A 27,846-nucleotide genomic window follows, 5' to 3' on the forward strand; every position below is an offset into this window, starting at 1 on the left:
TTTACCAAGCCTTGTATTGTCATTTCTTGTATATTTTGTATGTTAAAACTTTTGTAATTTTAAAGACTGCAGTGCTTTTTGAAATTATTCAAAGGGAATACCTTGCATCATACTGTAGGCTCTAAAGTAGTGTATACCAATAAAACAGAAAACTCATTCATGGCTTTGTGTCTCCTTTTTCCATATCACTGATTCGAATACTGCCTTTACCAGCTCTGTGCTCCCACTCTCATTCTTCCAAAACTATCTCACCAACCCATGTTCACATCTCAGCACACTACAATTATTTATTCAGAGGTGGAACTACTAGACCAACGTAACAAAGGTAGTGTCCTGTAAATACTGCTGCTAACAGTCTTATATTCCCATCTATAGAGGGCACTGGTTTGGTGCTAATTCATGTCAATAACAGGTGAAGTTCTGATTTGGATCAATTTCAGCTAAATTGGCGTTACTGAAGTGGATCTATACTAATTCATAATTGCTAAAACATTGTGTAAAATTTGCAAATGATTTGGCGCCCTCTAGTGGTATCAACAAAAAATATATGGGGTCTGTACCTGTTCAGCAAATATCTGCTGAAGAAGACCATGAGATAAGTGCAAAACCCCTGGAGTCTCTCTTAAAAACACCTATAGTATTAAACCCCCTGAAAGTGTGATGATCCTCTACATGTTTATCTTTTCTTTTTCTGCATGTCTTTCAAATTTCATTTTTTTTTCTTCTTTGCAATCTGTGTTCTTTGACTGCCGGTGCTCTTTGGTGACCTGGAGGTAAGACATGGAATCATCAGCCGCTTCTTTTCACCCGCCAGCAAGGAGCTTTAGCAGGAGGGGGAGCACAGGTGGAAAATGTTTGGCCGTTGACAGTTGCCACCCACTGCACTGGCAAAGTAGGTGTAAATGCCAGTCACCTCCTACTAGAATACAGCACCATGTCTTTGTCTCTGATTAGTAATTAACAAGGGCAAAAATCAAATAAATGACATACTGCATGTTGAGCCGCACATATTTTAAAGTGCATTTCTTCCCTTTGCGGTAAGAAAATTTTTTTTTTTTTTTTTTTAAGTCTGGGCAACATTTATTATGTGCCTTATTGATGTCTTATGAATTTATCTCTTTAAATGAGACCAAATGAAACTCGGATCATTGTCAACATTTTTATCGTTTACAGGCTTATCTAATATACACAGAGCTAAATTCATGCAAGTCTCAAACCTGCAACAAAAGAAATATCTCCTCTGCCACCAGAGGTTGACCTAGCCCTATTTGGGCCAGTATTGCACTCTGGGTAATGTAGGCACAGTAAAGATGAAAAAAGAACTAAGGCCGTCACAGGAAAACTCATGCAGCTTTACACAGTACTCCGGTCATAAGAAGGAATTAAAGATAATACAGACAGACTGGTATAAATAGTCTGGAAACAAAAAACAGAAGAGAGACTGTACACTAGCTGAGGTTGATCATCATAAAAGGCTTCAGGATACGTCTCTGTCCTTTTACATTTAATAACAAAATATCAACTTTTGTAAAGGATTAATAAAAATAGAATAAATCTGTCATGCTACTCAGACGAGCAGTTCCTTAACTCTTTGATTGGAGCAAAAACAAATCTGTAGTGCTTGGAAAAGATCTAAATGGGATGACATGTCACGCATAAATGCTTTATACACAAAATACATTACACTAGCACATCTCTGATCTTTCTGTGGTTTTAACTGACAGTCCCTGCAGCTTAGGTTTCATTCAAATGACAGTTAAAGAGCACAGTCTGAGATTCAATCCTTATTTCAGTAGTCTAAGTCAGTCTTTATGGCTTTTTTTTTTTTTTTGCGCTTTCCACTGGCACCACTGGAGACCATCAAATTAACAAACATTTTGCACGCACGCACGCACGCACACACACACACACACACACACACACACACACACACACACACACGCACATCTGTGTTTGCACAGAGCTAGCACAAAGGATCACAAACTATGAGTAACCAAAATATAGTGGTCAGGATTGAAAATTCAGAAATACACAGAAAAGGTCACAAGCAAAAGTGGTTTGTACAGCCTCAAGCATTTCAGGATGAAAATCTGTACACTTTTACGGTGGACAAATACAGTATATAGAGCATGTAAATACACAGAGCCACTGTTACGGATTTGTCCAAGCTCCACACCATTTCCTCTCCACAACCAGCTATTACAGTAGGCGCAAATACGCAGCAATGCTATGCATGACATCCACAAAGTCATTAGCACAATGCAAAGCTTTAAAGACTTCAGCTGCTTCACCTGTGGATGTTCAAACTCCAACAGCGGCTTCGGGAGTGTCAGGGCCAGCAGTGTCAGGTGTGTGAATAAATGGCAGATCACAGAAAAGGTAAAAGTTCAGTAGCTGTTTCATGTAGCGCTGGGATCAACTGGAGCTTGTTCAGTTTTATTGGGACGCTGGGAGTTGAGTGCTCTTCAGTGGGAGGTTAAATTGAGGGAGGAGGAGAGAGATGGAGGGCTGGTGGTCAGTTACAGAAGAGCAAGTGGACCTGCTGGCCGTAGAAGGGGTGGTTGGAGCGCTCCGCTACAGCCCGCCTGGCGATCTCCTCACTAGGGAAGGTGACCAAGGCCTCGCCGCTGCACTGGCCGCTGAAGTTGTACAAGATGAGAACAGCGTCCGGCTGGAGCTGCAGAAAAAGAAAAAACAGACGCGTGAAAATAAATGACACTTGTTTTCATGCAGCTTCAGCATGAAAACACCAGGGGGAGCCCCCAAAGCTGAGGATGGACAATGCCTCTCATCCAACTGGTCCATTTAGGTAGGAAAAAAAAAAAAAAAAAAAAAAAGATTAATGGGCAGAGCTTAAAGAGTAATAGCAGAGTACATGCTGTTCCCAGAGTTGAAACCCACTGTTAGTCTGCATGCATCCACATCTTGCATCAAAATCAAGTTTGATGCAGAAAAATCAGTTTTCTTAAGACATGCAGTTATGAAACAACACATTGATCACAGTAAGGACGGTAGTAAAATCCATAAAATCGACAAGTTAGAGAATCACATGTCAGCATGAGAGAGGGCGACGGTCCGAGCGGGATAAGGAGTTCGGGGTACCGTCCACTGGAAATGGCCTAGGTAGTGAGGTAGGCCCTGACGTATGAGCCATTTTCATGAGGAGGTTTAGTGTAGGAGTGCTGAATCAAGACCAACTATTACCGCAACCTGTATGTTTGTCATGATCCCTAAATTAATTCTGCTGTTAGAAGAGGCATCTCATCTTGCTTGATATTTTAACTGTCTAGTTTGGTGAAATAACACGGATGCATCCTACTGGTTTAATTCTTTAGCTTTCTTTAATGAGCGTACAAAAAGTTTTCACCCTCACGGAAGAACAGGGACGGGTCGTCATGTGGCAAAAGCCTGCGTTCGGTTTCCAATGAAAAAACCTGCGGGCGGACCGCAGGCCCTGCAAAGGACGACTATCTGTCACAGCTGTGGAACAATGTCCACCACACACAGAATGTACAAAATATTAAGGACATCTACCTACGGGCACCATTTTACACATTCGCTAATACCTAAAAGATGCAGGGAAACTGTATATTATATACAGCATTTTCAAGCATAGTAAGCGTTTGTCAGGAATCCAGACTCAGCACTCCTCTAACAGGCCTAAGAGGAAAAAAAAAAACTTTAGCAATGAAGCAGTTTTGTTTAGGAAGCAGCAAACTGACATGCCGGGTCAGGAGCTCAGAACCTCGATGGCTAGATTGGGCATTCCTGCTCAGACTGGTCCTGTCAATTTATGATTTGGATGATACGTATACGATGGGTTATGTCATGGCGCTTTAATCTCATAAGAAACACTGCCCCGCTGCAGCGGCAATAATGTGTTCCAGCAGCAATTTCAGTCCCACGGATTGTCTGTAGTGGGCAGGATATTAATGTGGGAAGCCATGTTTCTGCAAGATGGATTACAGCTCATTTGGAACCAGTTGCAGTCAGTTGTTCTGATCTGCAAATCACTGGCTCAGAGCTTACTGGGTAGTTTGAAGCTAGTGCATTATCCATTTTATTTCTGAATGTTGTGCATTCAACTAAACATACAGACGTTACTTCAGTCTAGGAAATGCCCTCTCTGTCCACTCTGGTTCTCTGGCCTGGAGGCTCTTCTTACCTTGGGGTGAGAGTCCCTAAAGACAGAGCCATTCTTTGGGCTGAATCAGACTCCTGGCCTGTTCGCTCATCTGAACCATGCCGCTGTACTCGTCAGGGGCGTACTACAGGTAGCATAATCATGAACGGACAGTCAGGATGGGAGGGTGGTCCGCATTGTTTCACATACAACAGCACACAGTTTTAGATTCACAAAAAGATGCAAAAGTACACACTCTCAACAATACTCTAGGTTTCTGAGGAAGACACAAACACACCAAACCAGACACACCAAGTACTGCCTGAAAGGCTTCAACTGAACCACAGTGTGATTTGGTAAGTTGCCGTGTGGTAAAGGACACCAGTGCTGGTGTGGGAACTGTTTTCTCATCCAGGGTCAGTGTGAGAGGAACTACTGCAGCCAGAAAAACACACACTCAGTCCATTCAGGATTACTGCAGTTCAGCCAACAGTCAGGACTGGAGTCAGCTTTACTCCTCCAACACACAAACACACACACAGACTAGCATTTATCCTTCAGTATGTAAAGAGCTCCAATGTTCAACTCAGAAGAAGTTCTTCTTTGGTGTGAATTTGATGCTGGTAACCTCCTAAAATAAGGCACTCTCTCTCTCTCACACACACACACACACACACACACACACACACACACACACACACACACACACACACACACACAAACACACACAAACACACCCACACAAACACACCCACACCCACCCCCACACCCACAAACAGAAAGACACACAGACACACACACACGATAGCATAGAATAGCATAGAGGTTGAACCAGTACTTAATGACATGAGCCATAAAGACCCAAAGCGGACCCAAGATCTGTGTGCCACAACAACACAACCCCCTCCACTTCAAACCCCACCCCTCTCCCTCTCCAACTTGCCAAACTGTCTGAGGCCACACCTGTCAGCTGCTTCAGAGGACTCCACCTAATTCGGGCTGGCAGTGAAGAAAAATGGGAAGCACAGGGAGGGGTGGGGGGAGCACAAGCGCAAACATGTCCCTTAACTTACTACTACTGTTGTGTGAATTTTGCAATAAAAAAAAAAAAACAAAAAACAAAAAACAAAAAAACAATGGAAATGGGCTCACTGGTCCAACAGCTACAGACTTTATCACATGGGGTTGCAGACTGTGGGAAGAGTTCATAATGGACAAAATATAGCCACATGCATTGCTTATTGTTATACTGGTCAACATTTAAAATGCACCATCATCGTCAAGTAGCTGCTATGAATGGATGGCACAACTTACTGTAACATGGCACTGGGCCTTCTGGAAAGAAGGTGCATCTTTAATCCAAGTGTGAGCATGTTACAAATAGAGATAAAAACATTCATACTGTGGAAAACCATTCCTCACCTACAAACATTTTTACATCAGATCATCCTGCATGGCAACAGAAGCAAAAATGAAATATTCATTTCTCTCTGCCAGTAAACTTGAGTCTCCGTACTACCCATCTTTGTGTATCTCTACGCATAGACTCCTGCAAACAACAATGCACTTTATTAATCTGTGGCCTCATTTCAGTGCTACATGTACTGACCTGGTATCCCTGGAAGAAGCTGAGGATGTCCTTGACTCCAGTGTTGTAGGGCAGACCCTGCATCCTGACCAGGGCGCCAGGTTGGGGCAGCACAGGAGAGGCGGCTGCAGCAGGGTGGGGCTGAGCTGCGACTGCTGCTGCCACTGCTCCTGGTGGAGCTGCAAAGTAGCTAACTGTGGAGGGAGAAACTGGGGGACTGGAGAGACAGCATGGCACAGGAAAAAGCAGAAAACTTAGTAAAAGGCAGGATCTGAATAAAGAGTAACTGGTGATGGGTAGGAAGAGCAAAACAAACAAAGGGAGAGGAAACAGCCAAAGGAGGACGGACAATTTGTCATTATTCAGTTAGCTTTAGCTGATGCTGTACTAACCTGGGGTAGTAAGCGGTGTAGTTCATGTTCATATTCATGTACAGGTGTGGTTGGGGGGGGTAGTAGGCCAGAGTGTGAGCGGGGCTGTGTGCAGTGGTCTGAGGAGGTCTGGGAGCGGCCAGCAGGGGGGGCTGGTAGAGGGCAGCCTCAGAGAGAATGGCAGGCGGGGTGGGGAAGGCGGCATAGGCCGTGGGGGGAGACAGACCTACAGGGAGAGGCAGAGATACATTTAGCACCATGAGTATTTGGACAGTGACACAGTTTTCCTAATTTTGCCTCTGTACAAAACCACAATTGATTTGAAACAAAGCCTTCAAGATGTGATTGGAGTGTCGACTTTCAGGGGGTTTAAGAAAAATATCACGTTTACTGTTTAAGAATTACAGCCATTTTTATACATAGTCTCTCATTTTCAGAGGATTAAATGTAATTGGACAATTGACTGACAGTCCAGGTTTGGCCTTAACCATCATTATTTCATGACAAATTAAGCAGTTAAAAGTTCTGGAGTTGATTCCAAGTGTTGAATTTGCATTTGGTAGCTGTACAGGGGAACTCTCAATATGCTGTCCAAAGAGCTGTCGATGCAAATGAATGATGCCATCATTATGCTGAAAAAACAAAACAAACCTAACAGACAGACGACAGAAACTTTAGGATTAAATCAACAATTTGTTACATTCTTAAAAAAGAAGAAATGCACTGGCAAGCTCAGCAACACCCAAAGGCCTGAAGACAACTAAAATGCATGGTCGCAGAATTCTCTCCATGGTGAAGAAAATCCCTTCACAACATCAGGTCAAGAACACTCTGGAGGAGGTAGATGTATCATTGCCGAAGTCTGCGATCAAGAGACGCCTTCATGAATGTAAAGACACAGGGTTTACCACAAGGTGCAGACCACTGGTAACACTCAAGGACATATATACAAAAACATACTGCGAAAGCAGCCCAAGAGCCTCTTAAGGCAAAGAAACATTATGTTCTCCAATGGCCAAGTCAGTCACCTGACCTGAACCTAACTGAGCACGTTTTTCACTTACTAAAGACAAAACTGAGGGCAGAAAGACCTACAACAACCAGCAACTGAAGGCGGCTGCAGTAAAGGCCTGGCAAAGCATCTCAAGGGAGGAAACTCAGCATTTGGTGATGTCCATGGGTTCCAGACCTCAGGCAGTCATTGACTGCAAAGGATTTCCATTTCCAAAATAATCCTTATATTTATAATCATGTTGGTTTGCCCAATTACTTTTGAGCCTCTGAAGATGAGGGACTATGTATAAAGCTGGCTGTAATTCCTAAACGGTTAATGGCATATTTTTGTTAAACATCTTGAATTAAAGCTGAAAGTCTAAACTTCAATCACATCTTGTGGTGTTGTTCAGAGGCAAAATTATGAAAATTGTGTCACTGTCCAAATACATATGGACCTAACTGTATATCCAAAGTCTGGTCATTTATATGCTGTGTTCAGCCATTGCATAGTTCTGCCATTAGTGAAGCACAGTATGAAAAAGTCTATGGATAGTTTCAACATGCTGCATGAGGATTTCAACATGTGTTTTGTGTTACAATATATTCCCCAATCTTGACAACACCAAGGGTCATTATGAATCTTAAAGAGTTTAGACTCGTCAGTAAAAAATTCATTACACAAAACCTTGAGAAATACATCAAGTTCTCACTAAAAAGTATGTTCAAACTTGTAAAAAATTATTCTGAACACACTGAAATACTTAGTGTATGATTAAGGTTACCCCTGACAGTGCAGTTTATAATGGCAGAATGGTTAGAATAAACAATTAAATTAATCTATTGGTTGACCAACAGAAAATTGATCGAACATTCCCCAGCTGCAGTTTCTCCAGTGTGAGGATTTGCAATATTTCTCCTTTTTATGTTCATTTAAACTGAACATCTTGGGGTTTTATGCTGTTGGTCAGACAAAGCATGACATTTGAAGATGTCACCTGGGGCTCTAGGAAACTAAGTTTTCACTATTTTCTGACAGTTTACAGACTACATAAATTATTGATTAATAGAGAAAATGATAAGAAGATTAATGAATAATGGAAATAATCATTAGTTGCAACCTGTGTCTTTTCAGGTTTTTACCATCATTCCTATCACTGGCAGAATTTAGGGAAAACAGAGACACTGGTAGTCATAGCTGTGCGTTAGTACAAGCAACATAGACACATCACACATCAGACAGGTTTTAAACAAATCCCAAATCTAACTTATTTTGAAGTTATGATATATTGCAAAATTGTAGTCTGTAAAAGAAGCTCTGCAAGATCCAGTGTACATTTAACACTTACTACTCTTGGTCTGAGTAGTAACATTCATCTTCAATTTCACTTATTAGAAGATAGATTTTAACTGTTTGACTTCTTTAAGCCAGTCTTGCAGAGTCACTGCAACCCAGGTCGCAGCAAATAAGCTGATTAGCTGAATGCCAACAAAACAAACAGGAATAAAAGCCAAAACTATAAAAAGAGGACCCAGGTTGGAAAAAAAACCCAAAACAAAACAGATTTTCTTTTAAACAACAAATCAGACTGTAAAGTCCAAAAACCCCTTTCTTTATGCCAGCTATTTTACTTACAAAGCTTACTGTGCCCTTCAGGCTGTCATACTTACAATGTCAAACACACACAAATGACGGTATGGATGTATTTACATGCAAACAGCCACTATCAATGTGAAGCTGTGGGCAGCTGTGGTATTCCTTGAGTGCCAACTGGTGAACATGGTGACACACGACACTGTTGACCTTATGGAGGCTGAAGTGGTTCCAGGTCAGTTAAATTGAAATTACATGCAAAAAGAAATTACCTCAACTCTAATTCTAGTAAGGATATAAGTGAAAAAGCAAAACCACATTTCTCAGGCAACCATTTGATAGATCTAAGATAAAAAAGGTACAGAAATTTTAATCAGTGATCATTAAAAAGAAAATGCACACAGAAAAGTGATAATCAAAGACGTTCTTGTGTGGCTGCCAATCCCAATCTAATCTCCAGAACTAAAGACAGATATGAGCCATAACTGAGCAAAGTGCATAGTTAGAGTTGCACTCAGTCCTGTCTTAACTGGCATCACTGTTGCAGAAGGAGACAGAGACATAGCCGTATAGTCTGCTACGAAATAATATCAGCAGATTGCAGCATATTGAAAGTTTTAAAGACTCTCATATAATAAGGCCCAAAACTCAAGAGATGTATTAACTGTTGCATTACTTTGGTCAGTTCAGAGGCCAATTGTAGAGTCACTACTGAGTCAACATGTTTCATTTTAGGCTTTTTGAGCATGTGGAACTTTCTGATATTCAAAAGAGGCTGGGATAATTGTGTAACTTTTCATTTCTGGGATATGACATTAGAGAATTAAGTTTGTTTTAATCCAAATTGATTGAGTTAAGTCGCACAACGCACGCATCAAAGGGCAGTGTGTCTACTAGCTCCGGCACCCTTCCTCATGTCTCAGCAGGTGAGAAACAAAAGGTTTGTAAAACAAGACGCCTCACCCTGTGAGGATATACCTAGGACCAGTGGAAGCTAAACGCTAATGTTACCATGCTAACAACTACAATGCTAATATGCTGATGTTAAGCAGGTGTAATGTTGACCATGTTCACGATCTCAGTTTAGCTTGTTAGCATGCTAACATTTGCACTAAACAAAAAAGTACAGCTGAGGCTGATAGAAATGTCATTAGTCTTGTAGGTATTTGATCAAGAACCAAATTACAGGATAAATTAAAAGAGTGACTTAATGATGAAAAGATAAACTATCATCAAAGTTATTACAACTCATCCAGTCTGTACTACATTTCACGGCAATCCATCCAACAGTTGTTGACATATTTCAGTCTGAACCAAAGTGGTGGAACGACCAGCACTGCCATCCCGCCAGTGTGGCTAAAAATCCTGACTAAAATCCCGAAATATCACTATAATCAAACAGATGTGGGTGTATTTGGTGCCTTGACTAATCTCATTTGGTGGAGTTCACTTACAGGGAAGTTTGCAGGGGGGTGGGGAGAGGCCGCTGCGGTTCAGGGTTCCTCCCATCAGCACGATGCTCATCTCCTCTGTGGAGCACTGGAACACCTCGACGTACCGGTCCTTCATTGTCTTTTTATGGCACTTCTGGGCCACCATAAATGCTTTGTCAGGTGACTTCATTTGGATGAATGCATCGCCAGAGGGCCGACCCTGCAGAGAGGACAGAGGAAGAAAACAAAAAATTCAAAAGAGTTGGTATTTTTAAAGCAAAAGTTGTTGCATGTTAGAGTTGGCTATAATTTGGTGGGGCCGGGTTATCAAGTTAAGTTTTACCAAAATCTGTCACAGTGTGACATTTCAAGTACTTGTTGAAATACATATAATAAAAACACTTAATTTTAAAGTTATATTGCTACATTCATGTGGTTGTTGGAGAGTCTGAACGGCATCAGATTTATGTGTGAGTTTGTCTGGAGAAAAAAAGGATAACCAATATCTGTAGGGCAAATGGTATTTATAAAGTAGGCTGTTCTGCACTGATATAAATATTTCCCTTTTTTTTTTTAGTTTCTGCTGTACTTGCCCAACGATATAATGTAGATTTACTTTAAATACTTTCAGAATTTAAATTTGTTCAGACTTGTTCTGTCTTTCAACCTTTCCTTCTGCTATAGTGATTATTGATAAAGAGAGACTTGACCGAGGGTGAACAGGGATGACATTTAACATAGTTATAAGATGTGGGGCTTTAAAGTGACATATGTGCCTGAGCCCATGAGTCCCCACCAGTCTAACCTGTTGGTTGAGGACCATGTGGACTCCATGGGGTTTGATGTCAATGGTGTGCTCTCCCATGAACTCCAGGATGTCTTCAATGCCGGCAGTGTAGGGCAGACCGCGCAGGCGAACACAGTCGCGGGTGCTGCTGGCGGCTGGAAGGTAGGGAGGCGTTGCGAGGACCGGGACAGGCACGATGGGAGAAGGGGGCAATGTGGAGATTAGAGGCGTGGACATATAGCGGTTCAGGACCTAGCAAATACAAAGGAAGAAGGAAAGATGAATCAAAACACATTACTGCTAATCTTCTGCAATTGCCTGTAATCTTCACCGATTAACACTCTTGTGAGACCATGACATCAAATTTAATTTCAAACCATGCTCTACGGAAGATCTCTGGCAGTGATAAAGGGCTTGACTGCAATTATTAAAATTATCTGCATGAGACAAGGACAAACAGTAAAAAATTTAATACAGAAAAATTTAAAAATGAAAAAAAAGGTTGAGTTGAGAAGAGTCCACTTGTTATTAACATTTGTCAGTCAACAGAACGAGCTCAGGGGCAAAAAGTTCACGGCTGCTTCTCTGGGTGATGAAAAACAATTTACAGTAACTATACATTGTGCAATAATACAGATGATGTTTTCAGTTGTGCAGATTCCACAATCATCTGATTGAGTGATTGTCTGTTGACTGTTGTATCACATTCTTTCAATCCCATATTTGCTCACTTCCCTAAGTTGTCATGACATAAGTTCTTTGGAAACTTTTCTGACAGGGAAGCACCGGTTGTGAGCCTCAGCCTATGTCGATTTGTATCACACAGAAAAGAATCTTTTTTGATTATTCACTTTTGACAAAACACATTTCTGAAGAGCCTTAACTGTAAGAAATTAAATATACTGACAAATCCATGCATTTTATCATGATTAGTTTGTTATGTATCAAACAACAGACAACATTCCCATGTTTTATGTTTAAAATAGTAAACTACAAGTTACCAGTCTTCATGTTGCCAGTCTTAATGTTATTTTGAAACAAATGCTTCTGGAATTACTCAACACAAAAAACAAACATATCTATTAAAAAAAACTTGCACAGGGGATCTTAACCAATTCCTTCATTTGAAGGGCCACCTCCTGGTCCATACACAACACCAAAGGCCTCTTTTGTGTCTTATATTACATCTGTTTTGATGCAATGTATCAGTTCAGTTTCCCAGCGGTCATCTTAAAAATCTGACACGATGTGTTTTTTTCATGTAATGATTAAACTTTGAGCTCAAAGCTTTCTCCAGCCCATACAACTAAAAGAATTTACCTGTTGCACCTCCGCTGCAGTACTTCGAAACAGCTCAATATACCGCTTCCCTAGGATCTGCTTGTGCTTCTTCAGGGCATTCTGGGCGTACTCTTCACAGGAGAAGAGCACAAAGGCATCACCAGTGGGCCGTCCGTCAGGGTACTTGACAAAGAGTAGACCCTCGGCACCATCTGTAACCGGGCTCTCGGGACCAAGAAAGGACACCACTTCCTGGGGTGTGGCAGTGAAAGGCAACCCCCGCATACGGATAATCACCTGGTTCTCTTTGGACAGGAACTGGGCCACCTCATTAGACGTACCTAGAGTCAAAGGACAGCTATGATTAAACACCTGGCTTCAGCTAGTGGGAAAATAAGACCATCCCAGTGTCACTCATTTAGTTAACAAGCAAGGTTTTTAGTTATTTCATGTTGTTGTTAAAGACTATCCTGCTTTTCTCAGCTCTGCTAAGAGATCACACCCCACCCCTGGTAGTGGCTGACATGGATAAAATCCTCCATCAAAATATATCAAATATTATATACAATTATATTGCAATACCGATATAGTAAACCATCTTTAAAAAAAACAAAAAAAAACAGATTCTACAGCTATGCAAGCTGCTCTGTGAGGCTGTACATAGGCACAAGGGTGATGTGAGCTAAATGTTAATCTCAGCATGCTGACATGCTAATGTTTGGCAGGTATAATAACGATGATCAAAATCTTAGCATGTTAGCATAACTGTTGCTAATTTGCAACAAACAAAAAAAGTACAGCGATCTGTATCAGACTTAATGACAATCCAAGAGTTGTTGAGATATTTCACTAAAAATCAAAAATTTCAATCTCATGGTGGCCCTGGACAAAAGTCAGAGGAATTTATCTTCAGGGGCCACAAATTCATGGCATACAACTCGGTAATTTTTTTTAGATATATCAGTCTGGACCAAAGTGTTGAATTGACCGACACTGACACCCTTGAGCCAATAAATAACCAGACAGGAATGCATGTGTTTGGCTCATCCAGCAAATTAAATATCTGAGGGAAAAAAAAAAAAAAAAAAAAATCAGTATTTCATAACACTGGTACAATGATCACAGAAATCAAATTTTGCCATAGAAGAGTTCCATAAATCTATTTGCATTATTGCCCAAAATGCCTTAATACACCCAGAATTATTCAAGGGAGAAATACCAGAGTATAAAAAAGTTTATGTTCATTCATTAATATTTTTTTTTTTAAATATTTTATTTAATATATATATATATATATAAGCAATGTCACTGCCTGACACAAAGTATTTAGTATTACACATCTATTTACATGTTTACTGTTTTCTTTTCAATTGATAAATGCAGCTGTGTCTTGTCTGCTTGAGCTATTTGCTTAAAGTCCAATGTGCTGTCAATCTGTATTGATCTTAACTCATCTGAGTAAAGTCCAGAGTTAGACTGGCAGCCGCTGCAAGCTATCTGCCTTGAGTGACTGCGTTTCTTTGTCAGCTATATCTCTGTTACTGCTGGCTGCTGCTCTGTGGTCCAGAGGCCCCGGGCTAGGCCTTTGTCTCTTCACACCATCTTTGTATCAGCACTGAGCCAGACCTTTTACCGGCCGTCAGCCCCCTCTCTCTCAGGGGAGTGGAGCTTGAGGCTGAATGAACAGGTGAGCTGCTGTTAGCCAAGAGTGAGACTTCTCTCCAACTGGCCTGTGAGGGGTTGGGCTGGGGGTGAGGTGGTGAGGAAGGAATGGGGGGAAGTGAAGGGAGCTCCTCTCAAAGCGTCTTTCATTAGTCCAAGATAAGCTGCTGAAGAGTCACTGAGATGTGGCACAGACACAGGTAATAGGAGGGAGCGCTAGAGTGCAAATGAGATCCCCTCTTTTACAGATGTTGAAGGGTCTTGTTTTTCCTCATAGATGCAGGGAAGCCATGAAACTGAAGGCTATCACACACTAACAGAAAGTCTTTCACCACGAGTCTTCATATACACATGGTGAGGAGAGAGGAGAGGGAGAAAAAAAAAAAAAAAAAAAAATCTGAAATCTGACCTCCAGCAATCTTGAGAAATTCCTCCCCTGTGGCCTTGTAGACCTGAGAGGATAAGAGGAAAACCATAAGAACCATTTAACTCCTACAGATGTAACATACAAACTGACTTCAAAATGAAAGTGACAAGTGATGGATCTCCATTCCGATAAAAAAAACAGCAATGTGGTGTTCTGAGCCGCAGTTTGTAAGTGATACTGAGCCTGGGGGACTTTATTAAATGCCTAATCAGAAATGCTGCTAGTGTTCAGATACACAATTTTTAAAAACACACAAATTAAAACTGAGAGAACAAGAGATATACACTGAGCCTAACCTCAATATAGCGGCTTCCCATGTGGTGCTTGTGGCGCTCCAGAGCCAGATCCCTGTGTTCTGAGTTGATGAAACGAACTAAGGCCTCACCATTCCTCCTGCCCTGGGCGTTAAGACACAGGGCCACGCCACCCCTGAAACACAGGTTCACAGATTCATGCCTGAACACGAAAAGAGTTAAATAATTTTTGAGCAACGGTCAGGAATAAAATTCAGCAACAGGTTGTTGACAATATGGTTAACAGAACTGGCTTCAACAGCAATACCAAGGGTCTTGTCATGTCAGTTAAGGAATAGTTCGACATTTTGGGAAACACTATGTCTATTCCGTTCCAAAAAACTTAGACGAGAAGATTAATACCACTCTCATGGCTATATGGTAAATATGTAGCTGGAGCCAGCAGCCTGTTAGCCTAACTTAGTGTAAAGATGAGAAATGTGTAAGATGTAACATGTTAATTACTAGACAATGCTGGGAGGTGTATTTTGTTACCTTTGGACAGAGCCAGATTAGCTATTTCCCCGTTTCCATTTTTTATGCTAAACTGAAATAAGTTAAGCTAAAATAACCGGCTGCTAGTTCAAACTACATATCTAAACATACACGGATTAAGAGTGTTCTTATCTTCTTCTTATCTAACCCTCAGAAAAAAAAAGAGCAAATTTTGTGATTATCTGACATTTTAAGAAGAAGAAAAAAAAAAAAAAAGACTACAATAGGAAAGGACACACACTGACATCAGAGCTCCCTTATGCTTTTATTAGTGATGTTTCTATGTGACACAGGTCCTCTTGCAAATACCCACATGAAATAAAACAAGAGCTATACATGTGGGTATTTGCGCACATGTATAGATGAGCATTGGGTCGAACCCTGGCTAATAAAAGTATAAGGCAGCTCTAATCCCGTTGTGTCAAATTCCTTTCTACTGCATTAATGGTCATTTTTTTGGTATCCAGCAGCACCTATCCCACTGAGATTTTGTGGATGTTCAAATGACTAATCTAGCCAGCTTTACAAGAAATGACTAGTGCCTATAAACCTGTGATATTAACTTTTAACACTGATCTTGGAAGGTTCCATTGGACATTTTAGAGTATTTTATATGACCTACAAACACTGAAAATTTCAAAGCTGATTTTGTCATCACAATGGCAAAAGTGAGAGCACCATCTGTTTCAAAAAAAAAAAAAAAAAAGGAAGAAAATGACACAAATCGTGACTGACATGCTCAAAGTTCAAATAATCACTTGCTCTGCTGCAACCAAAGTTCATGTAAAGTTCATTGAAGTAATTGGCCCATCAAGTCCAACATACTTGGCAATATTAAGGCCTTTAAAGAAGCGAGCAATGTCTTGGTCTGATGACTGCCATGGCAGCCCCCGTGCTCTGATCACTGTCTCACTGTCCACCGGCTCCGTCTTACTGCTGCACAACACACAATGTGGAGGGAGAAAAATAATTGAATGCAATTCTGACAGTAATGAGTAGAGGCACAATTATGAGGGTGATTATTAAAAGCTTTTCCACAGATGACTATAGCTTTTAGAATAAAACAAAAACAAAACAAAAAAAAACAACAACTCAATCGCTCTTTTTTAAACTTGAACAATTGTCAAAAGACTGTAGACACAGGACAGTCACAGTAAGTGCTCATCACAGTAACACACTCCCATGATTAAATGTCAGGATGTTGTCAGGGTGATAGGCTTTTGGCTGTCTGAGAACAGGAGGATTTTGTGCTCTGCTACTAGATATCCAGGTAAGCACTTGATGGCAAAGCGGGACAGCTTTAATGACACACTTGTGGTTTCCTCGTTGCTGTAATCAATGTTAAGGGGCCCCTTAGACGTATTCAGGTCTGAAGTCTGAATATGGCTGCAGGCGGGTTGTCAGTCTGTAAATAAACACTGCCGGCAAACAGGTGTGGCAGAAACTCACAAATGCATAGAGTGACATAAAATGGAAAGTTCATACATACCATGTGCCGGAATCAAACTTGTACTTCACTGTTTCAACACAGGAGAATTTGTGATCTAAAAAGAATAAAAGAAAGCGAAATTGTATTATTTAATGTGCTGTTGGAATCTGAAGGTCCAAAACAATCTTCGTTCTCTTATGTAGTGAACAGGTTCACTCACATACACTTGGCAGTGTGAGTTTTGAGCACTCTGCATTCCTATTACTTATCACACCCAAAGCGATACATGGCTGTTATTAAGGGAGCAAAGCTAGAGGGGACTGACTAATTAAAGATTGATTTATTTGCACTGTAAAATATCTGGAGTCATCTTACATCAATCCATACGGCAAATAAGTGGGGTTTCCTACTTTTAACACGTTTTAAGATCTGGTAACAAAAAAGGAAGTATAGGCATGTCTGGTTTGTTAATCACAAATAATATAATCAAGACATCGTTCAATGATCAACAAACTACCACACCTTCTAGATAGAAGTGGCCTTTCTGGAAACATTTTGGCTTTGTTCCAGTTTCCCTGAAACTAAAAACGTGCAAGATGGGTTGTGGTACAATGCAAAAACTTCAGTTTTGCAGTCAGTGTTGATTGTATAAAACCAAACCACCAGGTAGGTCAGCTTGCTTGATAAGTGTGCATATCATTTAATTGATTTTCTATCGGCCAGGTATTACTGTTTTCTCTGCACAGGCAGTTCAGAGTTTAGGGTCAGCTAATAACCGTGCCATGGGAGATGGTAGGCAATCAGCCTCTGGGTCAGTGTCAGATCATTTTAGGTACAAACTCTGGCGGTTACTTACTGTAGGGCTCAGCCAGGATGCAGAGAGTCAGCTGCACCATGCTCCTCACCTCCCTCACACCGATCAACTGCTCTGATACAGCAGGAAGACCAACATCTACATGCACAGTTAAGGACGTTTTCCAATTTTAGCTGCCATTTTGACTTTGTGCTACATGTTGACATTATTTCCTCTTTAATTTCTTGCTTATGTCTTTTACATCAACAAACTTGATCTGAAGTGGCAAAGTAAAGTCTATACACTCTATAAATACAGTTCTACTTATCAAAAGGGTGTACATTTTTCCTTGTGTCTACCCAAAAATATATAGTTAAAAGGAGTATCTATAACAAAGAATATTAATAAGATGTGACTACAATTACAGTTTTAATGCACAGGCTAGCAAATGATACATTCCAACATGGAGGTGAGGGTGAGCTTCTGCATAGGGCCAGCACCTGGGCAGCATTTGTGAAACTCTTTTCTCACGTCCACAAATGAAAAGAAACATTCAGGAAGGACTAGATTCTGAAAAGAAAGAAAGAAAAAGCAAATGTTTCAGTGTGGCGGTGTGACAGTATGGCAATCTGATATGGATACTGGATATACCGGGAAGCTAACGGCCAAAGAAATGAAAACGACGAAATTCAGTAGAAAAAAAAGTATGTATGCTCTGACATCATCTTGTGTCAGAGTTATAAGCAGGGACACAAAAAAAGAGAAAAACCTAATAAAAAAGGTATTCATTACTTCTTAATATGGGTCAGTCCCCACATACGTAAGCGCAAGAAACCATACGCTTGAAGCTTATAGCATTTAACTCCAGCACATTTATAGAAATGAACCAATTACATATGTTTAAAGTTTCCATATGAGTTATCACACACCATCATATAAGTGGAGCCATAAACAGAGAACGCCATAACTGGTTTGTTAAATGGGATTACTGGTATTCTGAGGCAGAGCCTGACACACTAGTGCTCAGCCATTAACCCCCCTCATAAAGTCTAGTTGAAAAATTTTCATCCAAACAAAGCAACTAACATTTTCAAACATCAAAAAAAGACTATTCAACAACCCAAATAAAGTGTTTTGCAAAAGAAAAGAAAATGCTACCAGAAACATATTGTCATTTTGGATTTAACATCCCAAAATCTTACGTTATGGGTATAGACAAACGTGTCTGCAGTGTGGAGAAACAACAGTTGGAACTATTACCTTTTTGGAAGCTTCGGGGTGGAGGGCCTGTCGGACGACAAGGGGACAGTTGACACAAAGTGTGTAAGAGCTCCTGCCCAGGCATTTCACTTCTGATGACACTGACTGCTGGAACTGCACAATGAAACAGAGGGGAGTAAGAGAAAAGAAAGTTTTAAATGTGGATTTTATTACGAAAATATTTCACAATGAAAGCAGGACTGTCAAGGTCAAACCTGAACATACCTCAACTATCTAAAAGTATTTTTAGAGAGGAAAAAACAAGAGGTAATTTATTTAGGATTATTTCACTCCCATTACTTTGCAAACATTTTGTGGCTTAATAAAATACTGGCCAAATATAGTTCAATTATCTGATGTGTAAAAATACTCTCCACTATGTGAGAGTGAAAATCATAGATAAGACCAGACTAAAGGCAGACAAGTGACGGTGTTGTTTTTGACATTTGACTGTGTGTTTGTGTCTCATAAGGAACGAGGCTTGTCCAACAGGTTTTAGTGTTTGGCTAGTGAGAAAAGGGGCAGACAAAGGACAGGAATGATCACACCACTAATCACCAGGATCAACAGTCACAGGCAGGCAAGAGGAAAAACAACTCACACAAGTCTAACTTGCCTGTCTCCACTTTACGTAAACTGATTGCTACAGCACGCAATACCAAATCCTAAATACCAGCACCTCCCACATATGCACGTTTATTTATAACTACAACATTCAATAAGCCCCGTTCCTTGTGTTGTGTCAACCTGTTGTTGGCAGCCTTTAACCGTCAACAGAGGCCATCGCTTCGATATCAATATGCAGTGAGGCTAGAGACATCTGAGGTCAACACACTGCATTTCCGAGATTTTTTTTTTTTTTTTTTTTTAATCATTTTCTTATAATTTTTGGTCATTCATCTTCAAGGGCAGCCAAGTTTAAATTAATTTCTCATAGGATGAAAGCTGTGTTGAGCAATTTTTGACCAGTAGGGTTACACATGCTCCATAACAAACTAACACCAACAAACTGTAAAATCTGATTATCTGAGGTTGTGTGCCAGGGGTGGTTGCTTACACATTAACACTGGGGTTTAGGAGTGCTCAGGTTCGATTGAGAGCCACTGGGAGTAAACCGTGCAGACGGACAACACAAAGCTGTTGATTCTTAGCGAGATCTGTAATGCTAGTAACACCTTCACATACAAATACGAGTTAACAGTTTCTTTGTTTGATTTTAAAGAACCGGGTCTGATTTAGACCACCATACATTTGGGCTTATTAAACTTAATGTACTTTGACTAATCATTTGTAAATCAGACTTCTTATGCTAAATTATTCTCTCTTTTACTTACATTTTCACCCTGACCGAGATCTAACAACCACAACCACAACCACCAATCTTTTTGTCATCTCGATCCAGATGGCTGACACAACAGTTATTCTCGTAAGGTATTTGAAGAGGATATGGGGACCATAAAGGGGGTATGTGGTATCTCTGCATCTCTTACTTACTGTATAATATTGACATCTTGAAACCTTTCTGAAGTCATACTGACTTGAGTTCTGGATGTAGTCACTAGCTGCTTAGTGTTACAATGTAAGCTTGAGACTACCTTTTGCTCGTGTCATTGGCCACTTCAGAAATTTGTTATGTTAGCTTCCCCTTAACCCTCAAATTCACCTCTGTAACAGCAAAATCAATCCGTCTGAATACAAGAACACCTTAAACTCAGTGACTAACTAGTTTCACATGGCCACTGGCTATATATGACAGCTCTTCAGACAGTGAGAGAGTATTAGAGGTGCGTGTTGGGGCATGCTCCTTAACAGTCAGTGAGTAATACAGGGCTATTTGGCTGCGCCAGCCAGCTGCTGACAAGCGAACCAATGCTTCAGGCTTAGATTAAGGGAGTTTTGGGGTGGCTGGACAAATACATGAAAGAGTCACTGATCTGAGAAAAAACAGCTTGGGTGTTTATGGGCCCATGAACACCATCAGACCTACAAAAGAACATTTGACACTTAAGTCTGTGTTTTAAAAAAAAAAAAAAAAAAAAAATTCTCAAAACTGTGAATGTGAAAACTAACATCTTGAGTCAGTGTAACTTCTCTTTGCTATTGTGTAAAAAGAGAGAAAGAAAAACAGATGTCAACTACCATTCTTCAAATTGAGCCCTTTGGCCACTTTCACCTTACCCTGTAAATGTTGCTGTGATTTTCTGGGTCAAGGTTATGTAAAAAACAGGAGCCACACTTCAATATTCAAAAATATGTAAGCAATTTGCATGCTCAAGAGCCTCTACGATTTCCAAAAATGTTGCCATGGTTCTGGTGTGAAGGAAAACAGTAACTTATCAGGATATAGACCCACAAAGTTCTTATGTAAGATGGTTTTACATTGAGCAAGTCAGTTTATCACGAGAGGCAGAAGGTTCTTGGCTAATGTTGGGAAGCACATCCTGATCATATGGGGCTCCAACTTCAAAGAGGTACAAACTTGGACTGAACTGGTGCAACTTTGTTCTGCACACTAACCTTGTTTGTCAAATTCTATTTGATTTTTCAGATTAGTCTGAAAGACTGGCTGATTAAATATATATTTTCTATTTCTATTTATGTTCGATAAAAATAGTGTAAGTAATTTTATGTGTTGAGACATTTCATTCTTCAAATAGCTATCTGGGCCTCAAGAGCCCTTCAAGTGTCAGAAGCACCCAGTAAATTAACATACACATATAACAAGGCAAACTTGAATAACCCCATCTATAACGATTCTTAGGTCATTCTAAGCTATTCTTCCTCTGATGCGTATAAATACAGGTCTGGCGTTGCACGCTCATGGACAAGTGCACAACAGCACCACTCCTGAAAACCTAAATCACTTTTAGATTACAGGCTGGTACGATAAACTTTCATTTCATGACATTTTGGTAAAAGGTCAACTGGGTATCTAACCATGATACTATTCTTAACTAAAAAGGTGGAGCCCAGGACCAATTTGTAAAACAAAGTACACGTATCACAGATCTATTTTAGGTGGTTTGCAGTTGTTGAAAAACGAATAAGAAAAACTATCTTTGATCAAAATGTTAATTATAACAGATTATAAAATAATAACAGTATAATAATAAGTTTGGTTCAATTAGTCTATTACACTGCTTAAGTCAACAAAGTGTCCTGACCACAGTATCAACACGCCACCTGAACAGCACACATTGTATGAAAGCATATAAAGTGATACCCACTGCTGGGGTTGTAATTGCCAGAGTAAACTGCAAACATGAAGCAAAACAGACAGTTCTCCAACTCAAAGTCCCTGAATTTGAATTCTCTCATTCAACCTAATTGTGATGACATGAAGTAGTTCAGACCAAATTCCTTGACTGTTCATATTTTGTACAGGACATCATTTTTACAGCCTCTGCTTTGTTTTGTTTTCTTCTCAGTCAGGATGTACGTATCTAAAAGCTCAAAAAACTAATTAAAAAATTGTGTATCTTATTATCCCACATTAATACTTGAAGCTTTCACTTTTCTAATGGTAAACACAGAAATCCAAAAATACGATACTCCAAAGTTCTGTAGATCAGTTTTGCAGCACATTTTAAGCACAACCATACTGCACAATTTACAGTGATAACAGGACTAATGTTTGCTCATAGCTGGGCCTGAAGCTCCACCTTGGCCAATTACTGAAGCCGGATTACTGATAGAAAAGCAAATGTTATGGAAATGTTATAGAAAAGGTGGCAACACACCCTCTCCCTTTATTCTGTGTCAGAAACCACATCTGAAATTGAGCTAACAAGCTGGACAGAAGATAAATCTCACACTGACAACAGATAGGTAGGGACAACATGTCACTGGGCCAAACTCATGAACAGACTACAGAAAAAGGTCCTAGTGCCTCCACCTTCAATTAGCTACATTTAATTTTCAATTATTAGGATTTATATAGTAGTAAACATGTCCCTTTACATGAAAGGACTGTTAATGTGCATTGTGTGAAATACAACACAAACATTCACGTTCCACTTTTTTCACGTTCCACTTTTTTTTTTTATTTACACAACTTGTTGCCAAAAAACATGCAGATAACATCCAGCTGTTCTGCTTAAAACAAATAATAACTATAATAATAAGAAAATCGGCTGCTCATTACCAGTTATGATGTGATAATCCATGTCAAACTTCCTGTATGATAATGCCACCTCACTATCTGAGGGGTAAAGTTATTTATTTCAGTTCAATTCAAAAATCAACTGTTATTTTCTCCAGAATTATTTCAGGATTCACAAGTATTACTGACAAAACTTTCTCTACCCTCTGAAAGGCCTTTCCACAGATGAGGGGGAGGAAATGGCCTTTGAACATGGTCCTATCAAGGTTTGCTCTCCAGTGTAGCTGGACTGTTTGTATGCAGAGGTGAGGTAGGGTGGTGGTGGCAGAAACAAACTCCGATAAGAGCAGCAGGGAGTGTCAGGGCAGTCCCTGTGGTAACTGTTTAAAGCACCTGAAGCTAAACCCACACCACCACCACCACCACCACCACCACAGTGCATTCTGTGACACATTAAGTGTTTTACCATTGCTTGCATTGGCGATGAGAATTTGTGACTGGGCCAAAAACAAGGGGGGAAAACTTTTGCAAAGTTTTCTTATTATACCTAACAATCCTTAACTTAAATCCTTATTAAAGTTAAGGATGAAATGCATTCCAAGATGATTTGAAAATGATCCGGTTATTGCAGTGGATGCAAATACATTCTCCAATTTCCTGTTGTAACCTGATTTCTCCCAGTAGCTTGGTTCCTTTTGTGCATGCAGACACAGTCATTGTAGCAACAGGCACAAAAGTCAACATCAAAATTCTTCTAAGAGCTTCCTTTTATTGTGGCATTAATTACATTTTGTTTATATGAATCTTTAGACACAACCAGTAGAGGTGACAGAATTGATGTTGAGCTCCAATAACTTTGTTTGTGTTCATCGTTCATCAATCGTAGCGATTTGTGTGTGTCATCTTGCAGCAGCCTTTTGGCAGTGTTAGAATGCAGGTTGTGTGATTCATGTTTGGATGTGATTCATCATATTAACCATCTCACAATATGGCTGCCTTTGTAAGCAAACACCCAATATCAGTAACTTAACTCAAAGTCGAAGACAGTGGTCAGGTTGTTCTTCCTGTGGTCTAAAACAGTTGAAAAATTATCACACAGTGGTTAAGAAAATGCAATGTTTCAGTTTCACAACAACAACAACAACAACAACAACAAGGCGTGAGACGTCTCACATCACACGCAACTCCCTACAGGCTGAGACATGCTGTCAGTGTCCCAGACGAAAGCCAAGCCTGTACAGTCACCAACTGCCTGACTACAGGTAAACCAACCATCAATTCCTGGGAGCCACACTGAACTGCAGGTGTGTCGTGCACACACCGTAATGTGGTAAAAGTGTCACAGCTACAGTCATAAAACATACATGCCTGAATACTAGCATGTCATCTAAAGCCATCCTCTTACACATCAATGTCCTCTGACAAAGCCCTCATACATGTTATTTGGCATGCACTGGAACTAAGGGACTAGCATTGAAAATTAAGTGATTAATTGTTGGCAGCTACAGTCGTTGAATCCACTGCATTGAAGTTGAGCTGATATCTACCACAGCTCACTATATAATGTATGATCTTTAGGGCACAACCTGAGCTGCTGGACATGGCTGGGAAAAACAAGCTGGATGGGACTGATCAAATGCTCATGTCTAATTCTGCAACTCGAAATTGGCTCATTTACAGCAGTTCATAAATATTCAGTGTGATCAGTTTGTGCCAAACGGAAAACCAGTACACAAAACATGTCTGAACATGGACAGAGGTTCCTTTTAACAGATGGTGCCAACATTTAAAATTAAAAAAAAGCACGTACATATCCAAGTACATGTGTAGCAGAAGCTCATGATATTAAATATTATGTATTCAAAGTCGCAATGATATGGAGGATAGCTTAGAAATTGTATGAAAGCCGAGCGTTAAACAGCCCTGCTAATCTCTCAAACCTTTTCTACTTTTAATAAATCTTTCACCAAAGCGACAGGTGTCCTTTGGGGCTCTGATCACACAGGTCAATAATACATGCCCACCAACAAGAGGCAGCTGCTTGTTTCCCTCTATAACTGAATAAGCTGCAATGGGTCAAACCACCACAAAAAAAGAAGAAAAAGAAAAAAACAAAAGAAAAAAAAACAAAACTGCAGGTCTATACAGCTTCAAACTGTCTGGAAAAATTCCAATTTTCTTTTCTGTCCTGTATCAACAAGGTTAGAACTAATCTTAAGGTGACCAATAGCGAGAGAAAGTAACCAGTGAGACAAAGGTATGAAAAGAACGAACTGATTGCTTGGGTTAATATTTGAAGGTTCAGCACACAAACTAACCTACAGTGGAGCTGAAGTCTTACCAGGCCTGTGTGAGGCACAAATGACATCAGCATTTAGACCAAAGTCCCATGAAACTGTAACTGTCTTGGGCTATGCTTTGAGTGTCATAGCCCCAACAGCATCATTGCTGTACAGCAAGGGAATTTCAAGGGGAAAATAAATAAATAGATAAAAAAAAATTTAAAAATGGTTACCCAAAGTAAGTGCTTGTGTAGGCACAGCATTCAGACCACAGCAGCACTAACATTAACACTCCAGCATGATAATGAGAGGTTTTTACACTATGAAATACTGGAGGGGGCGGGATAGGCCCACCCAGTGCAAAACAAACTCTTGTGAGGGTGGCTAAAAAAAAAAAGTTTGTCAACATAAGCACTTTGGTCAAAACATCTCCTGACAGGGAGGAACCGGAAAACAAATTCACTTCTTGGTCACAAAGAAGTGCCGTAAGCAGCTGCTGAGAATGAAGCCCAGGATCTGAAAAACCTCCCCTCCTGCCTGTCCTGCAGCCTAAAAGCGAGGTGCAGTCCCAGGTAAACATTCCGCCCTCCCAGATGTCTGCAGCACTCATCAGGCCGAGACAAGACTAGGCCTGCGACTCCTCCTTATCTCCACATGCCCCGGGCCCTGCCCATCCTAGATCCTATAAGCTTCTACAAACTGTCAGTAGAGTTTAACTGTCAGGGCCAAACGAATGACATATATCCACCAGGTGGAAGACCATTTTTTATAAAAAAAAAAAAAAAAAAAAAAGGTCATCAGTGAAACCTGACACCCCTCACATGAAATTACAGCTCAATACCAAATCAGGCCTGTCCCGGCAGATCTGACTCCGGGCAAAAACAAGGAGGAAAGTTGTCTCGGTTTAATTAGCCTCTGAATTTCTCATGATGATACCGATGGCAAAGAGATTCTGTGAGCTACTGATGTGGTTTTCGTACTGTATAAACTAAGTACACCAGTGAGGACGTTTCAAACTTGGTATGAAACTGAGCACCGGGACTCTTAAGGCCTACTTGACATGGAAAAAAGATTTAAATATTCCATAAAGGAGACTGACCAGTGACCAGTGGCCAGTGAGTCTCACCTGTTGCAGAACTTTGTCCAGGGGCTCAGCTTTGACGATGTCGTCCAGAGTCAGTCCCGTCTCCTCTTTACACTGGTCTGTCAGCTCCAAAGTGTCCGGCTTGACAAGACATCTATGAAGCTTCCCGACCTGTGAGGGGATATAGCGTTTCATGGCGCAGAATGCAGCGTGAAAAGAAGATGCTAAAATATGGCAAATGTATAGGCTATAGCCCCCACATTCAGGAAATTGACTCTTTAAAAAAAAAAAAAAAAAAAAAAGGGTCAAACAATTGACAATATAGTTGCAAACAGCACTTCATTGTCAACAAAGCGTTGTTTATATCGAGAGGTTGACATGCCAAACCAAAAAGGTGTGTGTTTTTTTTTTTCCCCCGTTAGGCGAAATTACACCCCTCACCTGCTAGCTAAATTTTGGTCGCACACCTGTAAAAGGTGAGCTAACAGCACGGCTGGACAGAGAATCGATGTAGCGTTAGCTAGCATGAGAGGATAGCAGGCTACGGGCGGCTTCCTGAGAGCACACCATGTTGATTTAAATGTCAAACATACTACTCCACTACAGGTACACGCTATGCCACAAACACTCTGGCTACACAAGAAAACCGCACAACGAACGAACGGGTCAGAAGGGTCCGTACCTTTTTCTCATGTAGGTCCACAATTTGCCACACCAAGAGAATTATTTCCCTCTCATCCGAACCCAGTTTACCCCCATTTGCACCAGCTGTTGCCCCAAAGAACACCACCAGAGTATCACTGTGCGAAGCCATCAGGGACCACAAGGGTAAAAACTACAATTAAAGCAAAGATTAAAATAAAAATAACACGAGGGTTCACCTTTTTCCAAGTGATAAGGAGAGCGAACAAAAGGGCTGGAAACTCAATTGAGGTAAACGGAGAGAGAAAAAGGGGGGGGGAGATTATTTTCAGAGGAGCCACGAAAGAGTTTTGCGGTCAGAGACTCTACCTGTTGAAGCACTTGAGTTTGTTCTATCCAGAGATACTGGTTTAACTGGTAGAGAAGGGTGGAAATCCGTGTTTCTTTCACACGAACTCCATAACAAGCCCTGGAGTTTTTTTTTTTTTTTCTTTTTTTTCTCCTTCTTCTGAGTTACCTGTGTGGCTCGGCCTCTGCGCGAGGAGAATTCCAGCGGCGTCGTCTATTGGCTGCTTTGCAAAGGTGAGGGCGGGACGCTGAGGTGAGTGCTGTAATCTCATTGGCCAGTCCCGTTGGATCGGAAAGTAGGCTGGCAAAATAGGGGCCGTAATACCTCCGTGAGGCACACAGCCGACTGATGTTTCACGTTGACGGTGAGGAGTGGACCGAGTGTACTGCTCCACGCGGAAAACCCACAGAGATACACCTGCACACAGAGACGAACTTTTGAATATTGTGGGAGGGTATATTGGTATACAGGTATATGGTTTTCCCCTTCAGATTAGCTTTGTGTGGCAGAATTTGAATGTAAAAAAAGACTCCAAAAATGACTTTTAGGTAATATGGAACTGTGGTAAAATGAGTTGGAGACACAACATTTGTGTAGCCTGTTAATATTTGTTGTCTGTCATCACTCTATTCCCATGTGTTTGTGTTACAATTTGAAGAATAACAGTGAGTATGTGTACTGTTTCCATTGTCTGCTCTTCTTCCCCATCATCGTATAAGTAGTATTGGAGGCCAGAAATTCACACAAATGAATTTATTATATGTTCATTGCCTCACTAGTCATCGCTTTACCTAATTTTTTACAGAGCGTACACTTAATATTTGCAGAATTTGCACACATGGAGAACGTTTCTCGTGC

The 27,846-nt window shown here is 40.6% G+C and overlaps 1 protein-coding gene across 2 annotated transcripts; it reads right to left on the reverse strand.

The window, feature by feature from the left end:
* Nucleotides 1-1,145: 1,145 nt before the first annotated feature.
* Nucleotides 1,146-27,169, reverse strand: esrp2 (epithelial splicing regulatory protein 2). Of its 2 annotated transcripts, XM_040132407.1 has the most exons (17): nt 27,009-27,169; nt 26,680-26,832; nt 26,040-26,168; nt 18,530-18,643; nt 17,725-17,839; nt 17,333-17,428; nt 16,537-16,591; nt 15,873-15,983; nt 14,556-14,688; nt 14,242-14,284; nt 12,210-12,511; nt 10,908-11,141; nt 10,124-10,322; nt 6,104-6,308; nt 5,733-5,928; nt 4,166-4,268; nt 2,566-2,677 (listed from the first exon to the last, which is right to left on the reverse strand). In XM_040132407.1, the coding sequence occupies exons 2-16, from the start codon at nt 26,809-26,811 to the stop codon at nt 4,182-4,184; spliced, it is 2,151 nt and encodes a 716-aa protein (XP_039988341.1). In that variant the 5' UTR covers nt 26,812-26,832; nt 27,009-27,169; the 3' UTR covers nt 2,566-2,677; nt 4,166-4,181. The 2 variants fall into 2 exon arrangements, with proteins under 2 accessions (XP_039988332.1, XP_039988341.1); XM_040132398.1 differs by lacking the exon at nt 4,166-4,268 and having other exon boundaries at nt 1,146-2,677.
* Nucleotides 27,170-27,846: the final 677 nt, after the last annotated feature.

This window comes from Xiphias gladius, chromosome 1 (genome assembly GCF_016859285.1).
Source record: "Xiphias gladius isolate SHS-SW01 ecotype Sanya breed wild chromosome 1, ASM1685928v1, whole genome shotgun sequence".
NCBI lineage: Eukaryota > Metazoa > Chordata > Actinopteri > Istiophoriformes > Xiphiidae > Xiphias > Xiphias gladius.